Below are 12,951 nucleotides of genomic sequence, written 5' to 3' on the forward strand. Positions count from 1 at the left end.
ATTGCAGACCTCTCGCCTGTTTCTTGTAGATTTTTCGTTGATATGTTTTCATATCAAGATTTGTAAAGACATTTTTTTTTTTTTTTTTTTTTTTTTTGCGCACAAACCAGTTGTTTTTTTTTCCCCCCCAAGTCTTTCATGGATTAGTTATTTAAATCTGTTCCAAGTAACTAGAATAAGGTTGTATTATAATAGAGAGTAAGAGATTTTGCCCATAGTGGAACACACAGATGTGTCTAGAGTCTCCCTCTCTTTCTGTTGCCTTGATTTGGGAGGGATCTGGGAAGGAGTCATAGACTCTTATGCCTCATGGGTTTGTTTTTTCCTCTTTCCACCCCCCCCAGGAATGGCGTGAATGTGGAAGGGGCAACACACAAGCAGGTGGTGGATCTGATCCGAGCTGGTGAAAAGGAATTGATCTTGACAGTGTTATCTGTACCTCCTCATGAGGCAGATAACCTTGATCCCAGTGATGACTCATTGGGACAGTCCTTTTACGACTATACGGAAAAGCAAGCGGTGCCCATATCAGTCCCCACATATAAACATGTGGAGCAGAATGGCGAGAAGTTTGTGGTAAGTGTCAGCCTGACTTCATCTTCAAGCATCTATATACTTCATTTCCCTCCATTTTGTTGTTGTTAATGTTCTTAGAACAACAATATGAAACGTCTGTCTTTGACACATAGTGGTTTCCTTTTGTTCCTGCTAAGAAAGCGGTACCTACAGAAGTAATAGATTTTGGGTAGTCAGGTTTGCTCTAGTTGGGAATATTTCAGTACTTCTCCCTATCTTTCTTGATCTCTCTCTCTCTCGCTCTCTCTCGCTCTCTCTTTCTCTGTCTCTCTCTCTCTCTCTCTCTCTCTCTCTCTCTGTCTCTGTCTCTGTCTCTGTCTCTGTCTCTGTCTCTGTCTCTGTCTCTCAATATACTTCTAATTTATTTCCTCCCCAAAAGCTCTTACCTGGCTTGTGTTCTGGTATTTTGTAAATATTTATAGGATTTAAAAATTGTTGTTTCTGTTTACTTCAAGTAGTCTTTTCCTTCCTCTTGTTTATAAGGGGATAAAGCATGATCAGTTGAAAAAAAGTGGTATCCCTAGATTATCCATAGCCCTAACCATTTTACTTCACATCCTTCTAGTTTGAAAAATCTTAAGTTTTCATTGTCTTCCTTTTGGCAATATGGTGCTGCTAGTATTTAGCACTGGGTTTTTGCAGGGTCCTGATTGCACTGTAAATGTAACACACATGAATTATTTTACACATTTCCAATCTGTTGCTGTTCTTCCAGAGATGTAGAAAACTCATCCCAAATCCTGGGTGATGTATTCCAGCGCATTTCCTGGTACCTTTGTTTGCTCTTAAAAATCTCATTGTCAGTGATAGCCTAATCTTCTTGATTTTTCTCTTGACTACAATTATACTTTATTTACCCATGATCAAATGAAGGGGTAGTGTTGATGAGAAATATTCATTATTCTTTGTGGGAAATGCAATGGGTTATATTATTTTCTGGCAATCAGGCCATCTATGTTTAAGAAGGCCTGAAGGCTGTATTTGTATCTCAGCCTGTGAGTCAGCCATTTTGGGGGAGTGAACTAGAGACTTGTAGTGAATTCATTCTGGTGACAGGAGTAGTAGTTCAAAATACAGTTAGAGAAATTGCAAAAAAATTGCTTCATTCTTGACAGAATTTTGTTGTTCAGTGAAATATATTATTAGCCAATGGATTCAGTGTCATATTTCTGTGCTTTGGGGGAACCACATGTTCAAAGCCCAGAGTTTTGTTCTTTACAAGTATTTCAGTTGGTTCAATCAGGATATTTGTTACATACTTGTTTTATGGTGATATGACAAGTACAAGAAATCAGTTTCTAAGTCAGAGAGACTGGGACAAACAAACTTTTGAGGATATGCCTGGAATTTGGGGGAATCTCTCCCCAGAAAAGATAGTGGATTTGATATCTAAAAATAACTTATTTTTGATTAGTGGTGCCTGAGCAATCAGTAATACTTAATTCTGACTCATTGTCCTATAGAAAGAAGAAGTAATATGGTTTCATTCATTCCCCATTTTAAGTTAAGGTTGCTCGAGAACATGTTCTTGTCCTTATTCTCTTATCCTTTTAAGTTCTCAAGGAGCTTTTTAGCAAGATATGATAAGCACTAATTTCATGGAGTTTTCTCCCAAAGCAATTGATAACCTCATCTTGTGTTGTCCTTACAAGCATTTTGTGAGTTGCACCCTGGAGAAGTAGAAGCATCAACAGAAAGGCCAGTTTTTAGCTTTTTAGTCGATTTTGTGGCATTTATATTCACATGGCATTGGGAATGGGTTTGCTGGTCATCAAGCTCATCCAACCATCATTCATACCAGCTTTTTCTTTTGGGTGCTAGATGAAGCTTGGAGGCTGTTACCATGACAGAACTCCAGTTTCTAGCAATTTCTTTACCTTTTGTGGATTGCTTAGACTTGAGAAGGGCTTGTCTTCTGCAATGTGTCCAGGGGTATTACAGACCTTTGGGGAGAGTAAAACATTTTAAAAGTCCCCCACATAGAAGCTTTTAAGACAAGTTTTAAGACAAGGTTTGGGATTGGATGCAGAAACCCAACAGATAGTTCTGGGATCTTGTTCCTGCCAGCGATTTGCACGCCTTCTAAGCAGTTATCAGTCACCATCTCCTGGCTTTCATCCCCTAGAACTATGTCATGGGGGTGGGGAAGGGAAATGGCACAGCATGAACCTTCAGTATTTAGACATTGAGAAATTCACAAATCATTTTGAAGCTGAAAACTGAAACTCTTGCCTTATAAACTACAGGAAGAAAGATTTAAAAATAGACTTACTGACCAGATCAGTTTTTCCTTTCCTCCACCCATCTCTCTTCTTGGTATTCCTTACCAAGGGAACCAAGCATGCTGAAAATTTTCAGCCTCAGACATTTGACGCAGTAGCCTGTATCAACATGATAGTTCTTGTAGGAAAGGGTAGATGGTCTTACCAAATAAAGGGAAGATGAGCAGTGATCATTGACTGGCTCTGTTAGTAAGCCTCCCAGGCCAAAGGCTGAACTGAACTGGGAAGGTCCCAGAAGTATTGCCTGCCTTTCTTGATCTCTTAGTATGCAGTGATGAATTAGCTCATATTAAATCATTTTCATCCTTCCTGTCCAGAGCTGGGAAGTATTTTCCTGTGGAGACTATGACACATAAGCCTGTTGTTAGTATCTCTAAGCGGAGACTTAGTGAATTTAGTCATTTTTGTAGATGAGTGTGTTAACATTAAGGGAATAATTCTAGCTGATTCTTTATTAATTTTAAAGACTAGAGAAGAAAATAAGCATTGCAATGATGCATATATGTTCTTCTCTTACTGAACAGTTCATTTTTAAATTTTTTTATTTTATAGCTTTTTATTGACAGAACATATGCATGGGTAATTTTGACAACATTGTCCCTTGCACTCACTTCTGTTTAAACTTTTCTCCTCCCTTCCTCTACCCCTTCCCCTAGATGGCAGGCAATCTTATACATGTTAAATATGTTAAAGTATACCTTAGATACAATCTGTGTGTGCAGATTCGTACACTTCTCTTCTTGCACAAGAAAAATTGTATTCTGAAGGTAAAAAAACCCTGGGAAGAAAAACAAAAATGCAAGTAGTCCACATTCATTTTCTTCTCTAGGTATAGATGATTCTGTCCATCATTGTTTAATTGGAACTGAATTGGATCTTCTCTTTGTTGAAGATGTTTACATTCCATCAGAATACATCCTCATACAGTATTGTTGTTGAAGTTGAACAGTTCATTTTAAGGAGCATTAGGGTTTTTTTTTTTGTTTTTTTTTTTGGCTGAGACAGTGGGGATTATTAAGTGACTTGTCCAGGGTCCCACAGCTAGGGAGTGTTAAGTGTCTGAGACCAGATTTGAACTCAGGTTTTCTTAACTTTAGGGTTAGTGCTCTATCTACTGCACCATGTAGCTGCCACTCATTAGGTATTTTTAAAAAACTGTTTGGTTCTTAAGGGAGCCCAACCCACTTGCCATAAAACATTGATGTCAGTTGTCCCTACTTCTGCTGGGTCTTTTGCTCTTAATTTCATTTTCTAAAGGGATGAGAATGTGATGAAGAGATTATTTTATCTCAAACTTCTTACATTTGGGATCTTCTGTATATCACATTGCTTTATGAGTCTCCAGTGTTGCAGGTCTTACTTCTTTTAGGAAATGTTTTGTTGGCACTGAGAGATGTCTAGGTTACCCTCCAGGTAGTGCTCTTATATCCTATCCTTGTGCATCTAACTTCAAGGAGGCCTCAATTGGGAGAACTGAAGAGTATAGAGGAAGCTCTAACTCAATAGGTTTTATCAAAAACTTCCTACTTGAAGGTCATTGAAAAGCTAAATATATGTCTTTGAGTAAGAATATTACCAGCTAGTTTATTTCTCCCTTTCTTTCTCTCATGAGAAACTGTCAACAGTGTTAAGTTAGTTTTTATGGTAGGTTTTTAAAGCAGATAAAGAATTGAATTACTAACAATGTTCAAAATGTAGCCTTAGGTTGACAATTTGGAAAGAGGATTCTTCTGGCTAATGATATAGATTTGATTGGAGTCCCTGTAAAGAGGAGAGGGACTAATAACCTAATGAAAGAGTATTTCGTTTCCTTACCCCACCCCACCACTCTTTCCATGATCATTCTTGGAAGGCACTAAAAAATACTTGTCAGGGATGAAAGTGGATAATACCCCCAGATATGTAACCGAAAAATATGGAACACTTTACTTTGAACTACAATTTAGAACAAAAATAAAAGGAAACTTTTATATTGGTAGTGCTCACAGTTACCCTTAGTAATCTTCGGAGAGTGTCACTTTTCTTTTTAGAGGGAAGTGGATGGATGGATAGATGGATGAAATAAGTATTTATTAAGTATCTATTATGTGCCAGGTGCTTATACTAAACACTTAACAGATATTTTATTTGATCTTTACAAGAAAGCTTGGGAGATAGGTGCTATTATTATTATCCCCATTTTACAAATAAAGAAACTGAGCTAAATAGAGTATAAATTACTTTCTCCAGGATAACATAGCCATTATGCTAGATAATCCATATATCTACATAACAGGATCTGGTCTTCCTAACTCCAGGTCCTGCATTCTGTTCACTGAGCCACCTAAGCTATGAGAGTCTCTAATTGGTATAGAATATAGTAATTGAAATCCCAAGACTGGTTCAAATACTGCCTAGAGTACTTATTAACTATGTGATCCTGGACATATCTCTGTGTTTTACTTTCTTCCTCTATAAAAAGAGGATAATAATAGCTTCTGCCCCACAGAGTTGTTGTAAGGATTAGATGAGTTGACATATGGAAAGTGCTTTATAAACCGTAACTCCCTATTATTAGTGAGGGGTGTATGATGGAATCATATCTATGTATTAAGGGCTTTGTTTGGGTTATTTTGAAAGGCAATATTGCTTGAAATCTTCAAAAATGTTTTGCAAATCAAAGCAGAGCTTGCACTTATACTGTAGAGTTTTCACTCTAAATTGCTATGGCCTTGGCTGTCGAGTATTTCTGGTCGGCAAGGACATGGCGTATTTGTTGGCTGAATATGTTTCCAGGCTCTTTGTCTCCTCATTGTGGTGACAGTTTAATAAGAAAAATTACAGGGAAAGTCACTGTCTTCTGTCCATTTCCCATTTAAAACATTTTTATAATCAACATCTCAATGAAACCAAAGATGTTAGGTGTTTTTTCTTCATTTATTCATTCTTCCAACTTGAGCATACTTTGCTCTTTGTTCTAGCCAGTTATTGAACAGATTGCACATAGACAACTGATATTGAAATGGCTTCTGTGTCTGTGTTCTGAGATAGACTCATTTTCATTTTTTATTATCTTGTTGCTTATTACATCTAGTACTTTCTGACTCTTGGGAAAAAGCATTTATTAGACCAATTCTACCTCCATAACATCTCTTTCCTTTGTATTCTCCTCTTTGATTATACTACCAGCTTGTTCTTCTGTTACCAGGCTCTCCTCTTCTCTAACTAGTCCATTACACAGTTGCTTAAAGAATTCTTTTTAAATTTCTTTTTAAAAAATTAAGTTTATCACTATCTTTGTTTTTTCGTCAACAATATTTTCTGCAGTGTTTTTCTCCTTATCCCTGTGTAAAGAGAGCCATTCTTTATAATGATATATGAAAATAGGAAGGAAGAAAAATTAAACATATCAAAAAAGTTTGACATTCTATGTGGCACCCTATGTCCATGTCCCTCCATTTCTTTAAAGGTGCAGGGATAGGTTTCTTCTCTATTTTTTCCTTGAGGCCAAGCTTAGTCCATATAATTTCATAGCATTCAGTTTCAATTGTTATTTTTATTCCTTCTATTTTTTGTATTATAGCAGTATATATTGTTTTCCCAATTTTGCTTGTCTTTCCATGAATCTCAATTCATCATGCCTGTAATTTGTTACAGCACAGTAATATTCCATTGCATTGCAATTTGTTTAACTGTAGCCCATTCATTGAGCATATGCTTTGTTTCTAGTTTTTTGTTGTTACAGAAAGAATTGCTATAAATATTTTGATGCATATGGGACCTTTTTGGGAGTCATTGATCTTCTTGAGATGGGGTGGTGGTAGTAATAGGCCTAACAGTGGTATTTCTGAGTTAAAGGGTATGGATATTTTAGTCACTTTCTTTGCATAATGGTAAACAATGTTTTCCAGAACAGGTGAAATAATTTATAGTTCCATCAACAAATCATTACTGTGTCCATCTTTCCACAGTCTCTCTATTATTGACTTTTCCTTTTTTTTCCCCTCATTTTTGCTAATTACTACATGTGAAATGAGACCTCAAGGTTGCTTTGATTTGTGTTTCTCTTACTGAGGATTTGAAACATTCTTTCATACAGCAGTTAATAATTTGAGAAATATTTCTATCCTTTGATCATTTATCTTTTGGGAAATGGCTTTTGATCCTACATTTTTGTTAGTTGGATATATATTTTGAAATCAGACTTCTTATTGGAGACACTTGAGATAAAGATTTTTCCCTAGTTGACTACTCCCCTTTTAATCCTACTTGCATTAATTTTGTTTTTGCAAAAGCTTTTCAATTTCATGTAATCAAAATTATCTATTCTGCCTTGATAATCATCATATTCCTTAGCCTGACATTTAAAGCTTTCCACAATTTGACTACAACCTACCTTTACATTGCTTCCTTTTACCAATAATATGTTTTAGCCAGACTAGATTACTTACTTTACCTCAATGCCTTCTCCCATCTCTGCTATCCTCCATTTCTAGAAAATAATACATTCTCATTTCTGCCAGTTTTACAATTTATATCTTTAAGGCTCAATTTTGTTGTCATTTCTTCTTGAATCTCTGGATCAAATCCTCTATCCATTCTGCCCTAAACTTTTTTCCCTCTTCAAATTATCCTAAAACATTTTATCTTTATTTCCCCTTTCCTACTATTATACTCGACTTACATTATCCCTGTCTATTTATATATCATATTGCCCCTATAAAGTTTAAACTTATTGATGGGAAGAACTCCCTCTTCCCCCCCCCCCCCCCCCCCCCCCCCCAGTCTTCCTCTTGGCACCTACCCCCATCACAGTGCTGTGGCATAAGGAAGATACTTTATGAAAGTCTACTAGGCATGGGACTTCTGAGTAGCATGTACATTCTGTCTTCTTTGATTTCATGATCCAGAACTATATTAATTTTTGCCATATTTCTTTATATTCATATTGACATTGAAATTACCAGTTCATTAATAATTTCTCAATTTTTAAAGTCCATTTTTAATCTATTTATTATGTGTTGGTGTATAAACTGCAACTGTCATCCTGGGGCTCTGTTTGCTTATTGTAATTTTTAGCACTTTTCAGTGAGATGACCAAGAGTCCTGTGAAAGATGCTTCTTGTTATTTTAGACACTTGGGGAAATCAACTTTGTTGCCTCATTTTTTGGTCCTTCAAGAAGCAGCTGTAAACCATCATTCTATTTAGCCTTAACTTTTAAAAAAATGCTTTATTTAAACACTTGAGAGGAAAGTTATAGGGTAAAAAATTAGAAGAATCAGATCAGGAATCTTTTTCACAATTATGGTTACAATGTGAAAGATCATAAAAGACACAATGAAAAGTTCTAACTACATAAAACTTAAAAAGTTTTTGTGCTAATAATATCAATGAAGGTAGAATAAGAAGAAAAACTAAGAGGAGGGGAAGTATTTTTTTATCAAGTCTCACTGAGAAAAATTTGATAGCCAGATAAGGAATTTATCACATAAATATCATTTGAGCCATTAACCAATAGATAAGTAGTAAAAAGATCTGAAAAGTTTTCAAATGAAAATTTTCAAACTATAAATGATTATATGATAACGTGCTTCTAATCATTAATATTAATACATACTAAAATAAGTCAGGAGACACCTGCTTCTCATTCCTTTGTAAATGAGAGTTCTGCAGCTATAGAACATTTCATATATTTTTCAGACTATTTCAAAGTACTGATCAGTTTTGATAATTGTTTTTTTTTTCTTCCTCTTTTTTTCCCCCTCTTTAAAAAATATTCTTTGTTCTATGAGACAGCTTTCTGTGAGATCCAGGAGAGGAAGAGGAGAGGAAGAGAGAATAGTAGACATTTAAGTGATGTAAAAACAAAAGATAAAAATAAAATAAATACAATAATCTCATATCATACAAATTGATAGAGATGACTACAAAAACATGGAATAGCACATGTTAGAGAGCCTATGGGAAGACAGGTTTACCAATTCCCTGTAGAGGATCTCTGAATTGTTTCAGCTGTTCTATATTTCAATTCAAATTATGTAGGAAATGTGGTTAAGCTGTTGCTTTTGACTTAACAATTCTAATTCTAAGTTTATACTGCAAAAAAAAAAAAAAAAAAAAAAAAAAAAACCCAACAGGAGATGAACAAGAGAAACAAAGGTCCAATATTTACTAATGTGTAGGAGCAGAATGCTGGGGTAGGAGTCTTATCTAGTTGCAGATGCTGGTTAGCAGTGTGACTTCAGACAAATCAGTTAACTTCTGTTGCCCTTTGTTTTCTCAACTGTAAAATAGGACCTACCTCCTAAGGTGTTGTCAGGTGACAGTAAAGAATTGGGAATGAAGTAACTCCCCATTACTGGGGATTGGTTGAAAAACATGGGGCACAAACATAGTGTTAGGCCATAAGAGAGAGTGAATATGTCTGGTTGAAAGTTCCATTGAACTTCTGAAATTTCTGAAAGCCAGTATAAAAATAAATATACAAAGCTCAGATTCAGGTGATGACCAAGCATTTATTAAGCATCTCCATCTGCTGCATGTCATACTAGGAATTCATAAATCAAGGTGAAGAAATCCTTGCTTTAAAGCACTTCATACTCCACCAGTCAACAAGTGTTTACCAAACTTGCTGACTATGCTATCATTCTGGAGAGTAATTTGGAACTGTACCCAAAGGGCTATAAAATTGTACATATCCTTTGATACCCAGCATACCACTACTAGGTCTGTATCCCAAAGAGATCAAAGAAAAAAGGGAAAAAAATTGTATATGCAAAAATACTTTTAGCAGCTATTTTTTTTTTTTTTTTTTTTTTTTGTGGTATCAAAGAATTGAAAATGGATGGGGATACCTATCAATTAGAAGTTGCGGTATGTGATTTATTTGAGTACTCTTGTGCTATGAGAAATGATAAGCAGAATGGTTTCAGAATAATCTAGCAAAACTTATATGAATTAATGCAAAGTGAAATGAGCAGAACTAGAAGAACATTGTACACAGTAATAGCACTATTGTAAGGATAATCAGCTGTGAAAGACTTGGTTGCTTTGATTAAGATAATCCATGACACTTCCAAATGACCCATAATAAAAAATGCCATCCATCTCCAGAGAAAAAACTGATGAATTTTGAGTGCAGATTTTAGCAGATATGAAATAAACCCACACAAATCATCATCATTTCTATATATCGCCAATAAAACCGTGCAAGAAGACATAGTAAGAGAAACCTTATTTAAAATAATTGTAGACAGTATAAAATACCTGAGAATATACCTACCAAAGCAAACCCAGGCACTATATGAATAGAATTTTAAAACATTTTTATACAAATTAAATCAGATCCAAATAATTGGAAAATATTAATTGTTCATGACTAGACTGAGATAATATAATAAAGACAATTCCTCCTAAACCAATCTACTTATTCAGTGTCATCCCAGTTAAATTGCTAAAAAATTATTTTATTGAGCTTGAAAAAATAACAAATTATTATCATCATCATCATCATCGTCATCATTTGGAAGAACAGAAAGTCAAGAATATCAAGGGAATTAATGGGGGGAAAAAAAAACAACTTAAAGGAGGTTTACCAGTACCAGATCTTAAATTATATTATAAAGCAGTAATTATCAAAACTTGTTTTGGCTAAGAAATAGAAAGTTAAATCAGTAGAACTGAGTGCACATACACTCAGTATGTGTGTCACATAGACAGTAGCAAGTGATCATAGTAATCTTGTATTTGACAAATGTAAAGATTTAAGCTTTTGGGATAAAAACACATTATTTGGTAAAAAATTGTTGGGAAAGCAGTCTGGCAGAAATTGGGCATAGACCATTATCTTAATTTACTACTACAGTGTCAAAATAGATATATGACCTAAATAGAAAGAGGAAGATAATTGTAAGAAAATTAGAACATGGAGCATATTCCCTATCAGATATATGGATAGGAGAACAATTTATGAATAAATAAGATACAACATTGTGAAGTGTAAAATGGATAATTTTGATTACATTAAATTAAAACTATTTTGTAGAGAAACAAAAGCAATGTAGCCAAGATTAGAAGGAAGACAAAAAATTTTTAAGAGTGTTTCTAAGATAAAGGTCTTGTATCTCAAGTGTGTAAAGAACTTTGTCAAGTTTTTAAGAATGTGAATCATTCATTCCTCAATTGATAAACGGTCAAAGGATATGCATAGGCAGGTTTTTGTTTTTTGTTTTTTGCCCATCTCCAAAGAACTTTATTTCAAGAGACAAAAGTAGAGAGTAAGTGAAAACATATCCAATTTAATATCTAATGAAATACATCATAGCCAAGAGCCAGGAAATATTCTGTGCCTGGCCTGTGCTTTTCATCCCTCCCATACCTAACCCCCTAAATTTAACCAACTGGAATTCTTTTATCTTTTTTTTTTTTAATTTTCAAAAAATTTTAAAAAATTTTGGAATTTATTAAAATAATTGATTTTTATTTTCAAAATATATGCAAACATAGTTTTCAACATTAATCCTTTTTTTTTTCCATAAATTTGTTGATTGATAACTGCATTTCTTTCTTTCTTTTTTTTTTTTTTTAATAGCCTTTTATTTACAGGTTATATGTATGGGTAACTTTACAGCATTGACAATTGCCAAACCTCTTGTTCCAATTTCTCCCCTCCTTCCCCCCACCCCCTCCCCTAGATGACAGGATGACCAGTAGATGTTAAATATATTAAAATATAAATTAGATACACAATAAGTATACATGATCAAACCGTTATTTTGCTGTACAAAAAGAATTGGACTCTGAAATATTGTACAATTAGCCTGTGAAGGAAATCCAAAATGCAGGTGGGCAAAAATACAGGGATTGGGAATTCAATGTAATGTTTTTTAGTCATCTCCCAGAGTTCTTTTGCTGGGCGTAGCTGGTTCAGTTCATAACTGCTCCATTGGAAATAATTTGGTTGATCTCATTGCTGAGGATGGCCAAGTCCATCAGAATTGGTCATCATATAGTGTTCAACATTAATCCTTACAAAACCTTGTGTTTCAAATTTTTCTTCCCCCCACCCTCGCCACTAGACAGTAAGTAATCCAGTATATGTTAAACATGTGCAGTTCTATATATTTTTTCACAATTATCACGCTGCACAAGAAAAATCAGATTTAAAAGGAAAAAAAAGAAAAAGAAAAGAAAAAGCAAGCAAACCACAACAAAAAAGATGAAAATTCTTTATTGTAATCTACCTTTAGTCCTCAACAGTCCTTTCTCTGGATGCCCATGGCTTTCTCCATCAAATTTTTTTTTTTTCTTTTTTTTTTTTTTTTTTTTTTTTCATCAAATTTTTTAAATGATGGCCCCTCACCAAAAAAAAAAAAAAAATCTTGGGAAACGGTGTTGCTTGCAGAAGTCTGGCCTTGGAGAATAAGGAAGACTTGGTTTTTGGTTTTGAATGCAAGAAAGATTTATGTTACATTCTTGCAATAATGGGTGCCTAGGTGGGTAGACATAGGTTTAAAACTCCAAAGGCAGCATTTTATTTCCTATCCTGCTGCATACATCTTTTCCTTGATTCCCCATTAATCGTAACTTACAGAAGTTAAAGGACATGAATCTCCAGCCCTCTTTACATAGCCAGTCCCTGCCCCAAAGGAGCTTCCATTCTAGGTAACAGAGGAGGGCTAAGGGCAAAGAGCAAAAGTTTCTTTTCAAATCTCAGGCTACCACCCCTGATTACAAGTACAGTCCCTGCCCCTAAGAAGCTTACATTCTTTTGGGGGAGATAAACTTCACCCTTGATTATTCTTTGATGTCCTTGTAGGTTTCAGTTTTTTAAATTTGTTTCATTTCTCTAGTTTGATTTTCATAACTGTGCAAACCAAATAAATGTCCTTCCAATTTTTATAATTTCCTGCTAGTGGCATTTTTGTGGGACGGTGCTAGACCTCCTTCCCCAAATTAACTAATCAGAGACATCTTCAGGTACAAAGAGAAAGCATTTATTCCGTCCCTGCAGGGAGACGCCCAAACACACCTGAGAATCATCCCAGCTCCCAACAAGTCAGGAATAGTAAAGCTGGTTAAATAGCAAAAGACCAAAGTCTTTTCATTGGATA

General features: G+C 34.9%; 1 protein-coding gene across 1 annotated transcript in view; it reads left to right on the top strand.

Annotated features, from left to right (window-relative positions):
• The window catches only part of SNX27 (sorting nexin 27), a 70,191-nt gene that overhangs the window by 23,933 nt on the left and 33,307 nt on the right, over positions 1-12,951 (top strand). Inside the window, exon 2 of the mRNA XM_031967538.1 lies at positions 345-576. Coding sequence (XP_031823398.1) covers positions 345-576 — 232 coding nt within the window. The remainder of the gene's footprint in view (positions 1-344; positions 577-12,951) is intronic.

This window comes from Sarcophilus harrisii, chromosome 4 (genome assembly GCF_902635505.1).
Source record: "Sarcophilus harrisii chromosome 4, mSarHar1.11, whole genome shotgun sequence".
Lineage (NCBI taxonomy): Eukaryota > Metazoa > Chordata > Mammalia > Dasyuromorphia > Dasyuridae > Sarcophilus > Sarcophilus harrisii.